The 8,949-nt window shown below is 48.2% G+C and overlaps 2 protein-coding genes across 2 annotated transcripts; both read left to right on the forward strand.

Annotated features, from left to right (window-relative positions):
- The first annotated feature begins 917 nt into the window (after positions 1-917).
- On the forward strand, positions 918-5,410 carry LOC119317589 (monodehydroascorbate reductase 2, peroxisomal-like). Its single transcript, XM_037592072.1, has 7 exons — positions 918-1,219; positions 1,973-2,024; positions 2,463-2,543; positions 2,901-3,019; positions 3,115-3,334; positions 3,462-3,580; positions 4,492-5,410. Exons 1-7 carry the CDS (start codon positions 1,097-1,099, stop codon positions 5,206-5,208), a joined length of 1,431 nt encoding a protein of 476 aa, XP_037447969.1. The 5' UTR covers positions 918-1,096; the 3' UTR covers positions 5,209-5,410.
- Positions 5,411-5,819: 409 nt separating this feature from the next.
- LOC119317587 (monodehydroascorbate reductase 1, peroxisomal-like) lies at positions 5,820-8,286 on the forward strand. The gene is made up of 7 exons (XM_037592071.1): positions 5,820-6,028; positions 6,142-6,193; positions 6,350-6,430; positions 6,505-6,623; positions 6,748-6,967; positions 7,142-7,257; positions 7,380-8,286. Exons 1-7 carry the CDS (start codon positions 5,903-5,905, stop codon positions 8,157-8,159), a joined length of 1,494 nt encoding a protein of 497 aa, XP_037447968.1. The 5' UTR covers positions 5,820-5,902; the 3' UTR covers positions 8,160-8,286.
- Positions 8,287-8,949: the final 663 nt, after the last annotated feature.

The raw sequence follows: 8,949 nt of genomic DNA on the forward strand, positions 1-8,949 counted from the left end.
AAAAATGTTCGTCAAAATCTATCAACATGAGATCTAGTTTTGAAGATCTCGACGCAAGGAATTCAATGATGAAAACGGTTCGAGATTTGGACGCACAGTTTAAAAGATAAAACGTTTTGAATAAACGGATCTAAGAAAAAAAGGAAAACTCCCAGGTTGCGACAAGTGGCGCGTTGCATGGGCGCCACTTGTCGCAACCTGTGAAAGTGAAGCGTTCTTTGCAACGAGTACTTCTTAGTTAGTGATTTCGATTAGTACCACTTCTAAAAAAACAATTACTCCCTTTGTTTCAATTTATAATGCGCATAGTTGCTAGCTCATGTGCAAGCACTGCCCACACTCATGTGCAAGCACTGCTGTGTGTCCCTGGTTTCCATGCAAGGGGTAACTTGTCCAAACCAGCATGTACGCACTACATTTCAGAATGTGAGCAAAAAAATTATGCGCACTACAAAAGGGAATGGAGGGAATAGTACCACCACGTGCGTGACCAAAATAGAATGGACTTACCGCTGTACGTGACCAAAACTAACGAAAAAAAAACATCTAATCGTGAGACGAAACCAAGAACATCGGTGAGGTAATAGCTTATCAAGGCGATAATCAGTAGTTGGTCTGAGAGGATAATCAGCCACACTGGGACTGAGACACGGTCCAGACTCCTACGAGCAGCAGTGAGGAATTTTCCGACCTTGCTTTATTAGTAGGGGTATATAGAGGTATAGATCTAGATAAAAGCGGCAGTATTACCCTAAAATACTAGTACTTGCTCCCACAATCTAAAAAAAAAAAAACTAGTTGCTCCCACATTTTCCTTCCAGAAATTCTCAACCCACACGAAAACTTTTAAAACAAACACCAGCAAATTCCACGCTCCACATTAATGGAAGCCCATATCCACCTTTGCTTCAACGCGAGGGGAAGATAACACGACACACACACAGAGTGGAGACGCAACGCAGGTGGACGTCATTTCGTCATCCCCAACCCCCACCCCTACACACGACTCGCCACAAGCCGAGCAGAGAGAGGCCGCGCCATGGCCCGCATCTAGGGGCCGAGGAGGAGGACGAGGAGCCCAGCAGACACAGGCAGGATGGGGCGCGCGTTCGTGTACGTCGTCCTGGGCGGCGGCGTGGCCGCGGGCTACGCGGCGCTCGAGTTCGCCCGCCGCGGCGGCTACTCCCGCGGCGAGCTCTGCATCATCTCCGAAGAGGCCGTGAGCGCTCCCTTCCCCCTCCTGAGTTCGGACCCCCTCCTGTAGTATTTCGTCAGCTTCAGAACTTCGTCTGTAATCGAATCCTAGTTGTCCGTCAGTGGATAGGACCGCGCCACTGGTGCTTCGGATTGGTGGTTTTCTTGCGCTTCCAACCGTATCAGGAAGGATTTATTTGTGGCTGCTTCAGCCGCCAAGCCAGGAATGCTTACGTTTCGTTGCCTTCGAGATGATGTATGGCTTATTAGAGCCTTGATTGATTTGCCTGGATAAGCAGGGGGGATTTTTTATCACGGCCATAGCAGGGTGCTATTTAGGGACACACATAGTACCCTGCACTGCAGTTTGGTAACTGAAAAATGACGACTGAGGTAGCAATGGGAAAAAATGGGTTAGTTTTGATCCTCTGTCTGACCTTTAAGGAATCATGTATGTTCCAAGCATGCATTTTGTGCCTAGTTTGTAGGAATTTCCCTTCAAGGAGCAAGAAAGGAATGCCAAATTTCTCTGTGTGGTCTTAAGATTCAGCTGTAATGAATAATAGTCCATATGGTGATTCGGCATAGTAGTTGAATTTGTTTTTCCATGGAAGATGTGAAAAGGCGGTGGCAAACCAGGGGGGCGGGGGAATTAAAAACAAACAGGGATAATATGTTGTTCTTTTTTGCTTGTGGAACAATTATCACTCAGTTCAGGCCCTGTGATTCTATCATTGAACATGTATTTCTCTTAATGATCTCTTTCGTATCTTGCCAGGTTGCTCCTTATGAACGCCCTGCATTAAGCAAAGGCTATTTACTCCCAGAAGGTACATTCCTTGCACACTTAAAAGTTTTGATAACCCACCGAGCATTCCACCTTGCCACTTATATATAGTATCAATCGTGATTAATATCACTGTTTTCAAATTTTGAAATATTACCTCTCTTCTTTCACTAAAAAAATGAATATAGCTACATCCTAAAAAGGTAGTTTTATGACACATTGATAGACAGTTTCACTATGCTTTGCATTCTTTTCTTACTATGGTATTTGCTAAAAAAGAATATAGCTACATCCTAAAAATGAATATAACTACATCCTAGAAAAATGAATATCAATCGTGATTAATTCATCATGCTACTGTTAACACTATGTTTTGCATTCTTTTCTTACTATGGTATTTGCTAATGTGTCCTGTCTCCCAGCATTTGACGTGCAGCCTGTTAGTTTTGCTAACTGTTTTTAATACCTGTAAAATTTACAGATCCTTCTCGGCTTCCAAAATTCCATACTTGTGTTGGAGCTAATGATGAGTTACTGACGACAAAATGGTACAAGGAACAAGGTAGGTTTGATTAGCTTTTGGTTTTCCACTTCGGTCTAATTTCCATCGCATGTATGCATATGAGAAATGAGATACTCCCTCCGATCCAAATTAATTGATGCTCCTTTAGTACAACTTAAGTTGTATAAGCTGTACTAAAGGAGTGTCAATTAATTTGGATCAGAGGGAGTAGTTCATTAGAGTTCTGGGTAAACATCATATTTGATAAAAATATCCTCGAGAAAAAAGATCTGGTAAAATATATGGTATTATTGTTGGTTCTTCGATTCAATTATACAAATAGTTTTATGATCCAGTTGTTATTGTCTGTAATGTGTCGGTGAGGTATATGTACTAACTGTCAATTTACGTGAGTAGGTATTGAACTTGTTCTTGGAACAAGAGTGATATCTGCTGATGTGAGACGGAAGACATTGCTTACAGCAACTGGAGAAACTATCAGCTATAAGACGCTTATAATTGCAACAGGTGCTCGGGTATGGACTTATTTATACTTCTTTAAGCCCATCTTCTCTCATTTTTAATTATAATATATTGGATTTATTTTTATGTGTCTCTGTACATGATATAGGCTTTGAAGCTGGAAGAGTTTGGAATAAGCGGTTCAGATGCTGCAAACATATGTTATTTGCGCAATCTTGAAGACGCGGATAAATTAGTGAATGCGATGAGCTCATGTTCTGGTGGAAATGCTGTTGTCATCGGTGGTGGCTACATAGGAATGGAATGTGCAGCAGCATTGGTTACTAATAAGATAAAAGTAACCATGGTCTTTCCTGAAAAACACTGCAGTAAGTATTAGATGTTGTGTCGCTTGATTTGTTGTTTACATGTTGTCTTAGGATTTAGGACTCCCATGATATGTTGTAAAGACCCATTTTGCTCATCTGTATATGCCCTTGATTTGTTTTTCTGCAGTGGGTCGGCTATTTACAGAAAAAATTGCAGAATATTATGAAAGCTACTACACTTTGAAAGGAGTTACTTTTACCAAAGGAACTGTGCTTACATCCTTTGAAAAAGACTCAACAGGGAAGGTGAGTTTCTATTCCATGAAACTGGGTGTACTTTGCAGTTCATGGCTAGTAACTACACTGTATTAGAAAATGATGAAACTCTCGTCTTATACTAGAAGTCAAGGTCCAGAATTTCTTTTCCTGGCAGTCATATTCAGGTGGCTGGTAAAGGTTCTTGGGTTCGGAGTATGGGATAGCTGTTGAAATCACGGTCATACTTAACAACTGGCAAAGAACTATTTGTGTTTTGGCCATTTCGGGGAGAATTTAGCTCTTCTGTATTATGGTGTACTGTGTAGGCCCTGTTGCTGTCCAATATTGACATAGATTCGCTTGAACCTGATCTATATCTAGTTTATCATGTCCTGCCATGCTTTGATGAATCTACATCTAAGTGGCGATACCGTATCTACTTTATCATGTCATGTCATGCTTTGATGAAATATATAAGCAAGCGGCTTGTAGAAACTCTCGATCTGAGAGTTGTATTGAAGCAAGTAAACAAAAGAAAAGGATTGTGTATTTCAACCTGACTACCCGGAGGAAAAGCAGAATATTTAATGCAGGAACCGGAAACTCTTTGAACACCCTTCTCTTAAGGGAAGTCCTATATGATTAGAGACTAGGCATTCCTGGAGAAAAATGTATTGGTTTTTCAGTAGCATGCTGTGGCACCAACGAGGTATCTTGAGCTTATCAAGGTTCAACCATACCTGTTATTTTACCAATCAATACCAACCACTATGAGCTCTACTATTTAAAGTGTACTTTCCATGTCCGTCCAGTTTGAATGGTCTACCGACTATTAGCTTTATTATTTAAAGTGTATTTTCCATTCCATCCAGTTTGAATAGTCTAGTGATACTTAAGCGGTTGTCTTTATTTACTGACAATGTGACTGTCAAAGTAAGAAGCTTACTGTGTATTTACAGGTGACTTCAGTAATCCTAAAAGATGGCAACCACCTTCCTGCTGATATGGTAGTAGTTGGTATTGGGATCCGTGCAAATACCAGCCTTTTTGAAGGCCAGCTGCTGATGGAGAAGGGCGGCATTAAGGTAAATGGGCAAATGCAAACTAGCGACAGCTCCGTGTATGCTGTTGGTGATGTTGCCGCGTTCCCCATCAAGCTCTTTGACGGTGATATCCGACGGCTTGAGCATGTTGACTCGGCTCGTAGAACCGCCAGACATGCCGTCGCAGCCATCCTGGAGCCTTCCAAAAGCAGGGACGTCGATTACCTGCCATTCTTCTACTCCAGAGTCTTCACACTGTCCTGGCAGTTCTATGGAGACAATGTCGGAGAAGTAATTCACTACGGCGACTTCACGAGCAACAGCCCTCGGTTCGGCGCATACTGGGTCAGCAAGGGCCAGATCACGGGCGCGTTCCTGGAAGGCGGGGACCGGGACGACTACGAGGCGTTATCGGTGGTTGTCTGGCGTAAAACCAAGGTCTCGGACATGTCTGAACTTGAAAGACAAGGCCTGGCATTTGCCATCCAGGAAAGCAAGAAAGACGTGCCTGACAGCGGGGTCACCCTCGGCGAGAAGCCCACCTTCGTGTGGTACGCGACGGCGGGGGTTGTTGCGGCCGTCTCGATCTCCGCGTTCGGTTATTGGTACGGCAGGAAGCGCCGCAGGTGGTGAGCTGATGGAAGGCCGGAGGAAGATCTGTGATGTGCACTCGGAGGGAATCCTGTATAAAAACCTGTACGAAAGTGTAATTTTGTCTCATACTGTAAACAAGTATAGAAACACCATCATATATTGTTAAACGAACGAAACGATGTCACAAAATCTCGAGAGCGATCCTTTTGCTCCCTCATGAAATCCATAATTGTTTTCTGCAGTCGCTGGGCTGCTGATGTCTTTGAATCACCTCCAGTTTCTGCAACGATGGCTGGGATCGCCTGCAGGTTGCAAGCCCGTGCATGGCCACCTAACCAGATGCTAGTACGCCGGGACGCTGTTGCAACTCCCATTACGCCGTCGTGGCAGCCAAAACGCACCCGAAGAGCAGAGCAGAGCGGAAAGCGCACCTTGCCTTCACCGAGAAGAATTCTCTGCGGACATTTTCCTTGGCTGCAAGGGCAAAGAAGATGGCAGTGGGCCAGTGGTCCCATGGGCCATGGGCCATGGTAGGAGTGTGAGGAAGAGCAAGGGCAAGGCATTTGTTTCCGGCCATGCCCCCACTCGATCTCCTCCTCGCAAGCCAAGAACAAGCTGCCCGGGCTACTTAAGCGCGGCCGTCCACTGGTCCATGGCGAGCAGCTACGGACCAGGTATATCGAGATAGCTTTGCTGATTGATAGAAAGATAATATATATAGCGCGGAGAAGAGATGGGCCGCGCGTTCGCGTACGTGATCCTGGGCGGCGGCGTGGCCGCGGGCTACGCGGCGCTCGAGTTCGCCCGCCGCCGCGCCGGCGCCTCCCCCGGCGAGCTCTGCATCATCTCCGACGAGGCCGTACGTACGCTCTCCCTTGTGTAGCTTTAACAATTCTGTCAAGTTCATTTCATACTGGTCGATCGAACGGCTGCGCGTGTTCCTTTGTTGAACCATTCTTGATTGGCTGGCAGGTCGCTCCTTACGAACGCCCTGCACTGAGCAAAGCCTATCTGCTCCCACAAGGTACCCGCATGTCCATCCTCTCTCTATATATCTCTTCCGATCCCCGATTGTTCCACTCCATCTTCAAGCTGTAAGCGTAGCGTCTGCGCATGAGTTCTTTGTAATCGCTCTGTTATTTCCCCGGGGAAACAACAAAAACCACTCTGCTATTCGCAGGCGCTGCTCGTCTCCCGGCGTTCCATACCTGCGCTGGTGCTAACGATGAGGTGCTCACGGAGCAATGGTACAAAGATCACGGTATGTATGTATGCATGTATGTATCTATGCTTCTATCTCTGCTGATCATGTACGTGTCTCTGCTGCTTGACCAGGCATCGAACTTGTTCTTGCGACGAGGGTGATCTCGGCCGATGTCCGCCGGAAGACGCTGCTCACGGACTCCGGGGAAACCATCGGCTACAAAACCCTCATCGTCGCGACAGGCGCCCGGGTCCGTAAACATTCAAGCTGAACACTCTCCATCACCCCTGCGTGTTTGCTCGGGAAAATTCAGAACCAAGCGTCCAAGATCGATCTAGAGTATTTGGTTCCTCACATGTATGTAATGTATGTAGGCCTCGGAGCTGGAGGAATTTGGGGTTCGCGGTTCGGACGCGGCCAACGTGTGCTACCTGCGCAGCCTCGAGGATGCCGATAGAATGGTGGGGGTGATGAGATCATGCCACGGTGGAAACGCCGTTGTGATCGGCGGTGGTTACATAGGAATGGAGTGCGCGGCGGCCTTGGTTGCCAATGAGGTCAAGGTCACCATGGTCTTCCCGGGAAAACACTGCAGTAAGTTGTGTTGTGCCATCATGCTACTACGTACTACAGTACTTATCTGAAGCTCGATCGGAACTCTGAATTTTCTGCTTCGAGAGATACTAATAGGACGCTAGGAGAGCACTCACCTCCACTGTATTTTCACCCTGATCTGAAAGTGAGCTGCGTGCGATTTGTTCTGTGCAGTGGGTCGTCTTTTTACACCCAAGATTGCTGAATTTTATGAGAAGTACTACGCTGCAAAAGGGGTTGTTTTCGTCAAAGGAACCGCGGTTAAATCCTTGGAGGTCTCAGATGGGAAGGTCAGTTCCTTCCTTGCCATTGTATGTGGATGAAACTTCTCAGATCAGCTACACTCGGACTGCTGGTAGGGTGTAAACTGAACTGAACTGAACTGAGTCTAGTACCGATTTTGCATGTGCAGGTGGCTGCGGCGATCCTGCGAGACGGCAGGCGGCTTCCCGCGGACATGGTGGTCGTCGGCATCGGCGCTCGCGCCAACACCGGCCTCTTCGACGGCCAGCTGGCCGTGGAGAGAGGCGGGATCAAGGTGAACGGGCGGATGCAGACGAGCGACTCCGCCGTGTACGCCGTGGGCGACGTGGCCGCGTTCCCCGTCGCGCTCCTGGGCGGCGCCGTGCGCCGGTTCGAGCACGTCGACTGCGCGCGCAGGACCGCGCGGCGGGCCATCGAGGCCATCCTGGAGCCCTCCGGCGGCGCCGCGGAGGAGGGGAAAGCCTTCGGCTACCTGCCGTACTTCTACTCCAGGGTCTTCGCCCTGTCCTGGCAGTTCTACGGCGACAACGCCGGAGAAGCCGTCCACTTCGGGGACTTCTCGCCGCCGGGAGCCGGAGGAAAGGCAAAGTTCGGCGCGTGCTGGGTCAGCGGAGGCCGGGTCGCCGGCGCCTTCATCGAAGGCGGGAGCCGGGAGGAGAACGAGGCGATGGCGAGCGCCGTGCGCAGCCGGGCGGCGATCGCGGACGTGGCCGCCGAGCTCGGGAGCCGCGGCCTCGGGTTCGCCGACGAGGAGAGCCGCCGCAAGGGGGTGCGTCGGGGTGGGCTCGCCTCCGGCGACAGGCCTACCTATGCGCGGCACGCCACGGTCGGGGTCGCTGCGGCGGTGTCCATCGCGGCGTTCGCGTACTGGTACGGCTGGATGGCGCCGTACGTGGTGAAACGTGACTTCGCCGACCCTAAGTTATGATGATGTATCCACAATCCAGTTAAACGAAAGCACTACCTTTAAAAATGTACAATTATTCAAACGAATTCATGTGTCGTTCTACTCCATATGACATAACAAAACGATGAAGTTGCAGTTGGATGATGGAGATTTTTTTTCATTCCGTTTGGAAATTAACTATTATATACCCAAAAGAGTGTTGACGACTTTTTGCTTGACCTTGAACCGTTTTCTCCTCCCACTCCTATTCGGTTAGGTTTTCCTCTCCTTCCATCTGCGCCACCACCGGTCCACCCCGTCTTCATTGATCTTGCGGACATGGAGGTGCGGAGGACCCCCGACCTTTGTTTGGTTCAGGATCTTGGTCAGCGTTGTGTGGCGGCGGCAATGTCACCTAGGAGGAATAATGGCTCCCACGTCTGAACCCCCGTCCCGATGGTAGGTCTACCGCCATCAAAGAGTGTGTGGAGGTGTGTCTCCGATGGATCTCACGGGATCCGACCGGTATTGGTCATCGATTGATCTGTTTGGATTTAGTCTTCGTTCGTGTGTTTAGATTCTTTCGGTCTGCGTTTTCTTTATTGACGACGGTTGTTCTTTAGGTTTGATGGTCTTGTGTGGTCGTAGTATGATGACTTCCCAACTGTCAAATACAATAAAGTTTGTCCGGATCCTCGGACTTCAGGTGGTCCCGTTCAGCCCATTGGCTCTATGGACCGCCCATGCCTATTGTTACAATGTTACCGGAAGGGTAACCTCATGGCCCAAAAACCTGTAGGATCCAACCAGGACAAAACCATTCAACCCTAGG

The sequence above is a fragment of the Triticum dicoccoides genome, chromosome 6A, assembly GCF_002162155.2.
Source record: "Triticum dicoccoides isolate Atlit2015 ecotype Zavitan chromosome 6A, WEW_v2.0, whole genome shotgun sequence".
Classification (NCBI taxonomy): Eukaryota; Viridiplantae; Streptophyta; class Magnoliopsida; order Poales; family Poaceae; genus Triticum; species Triticum dicoccoides.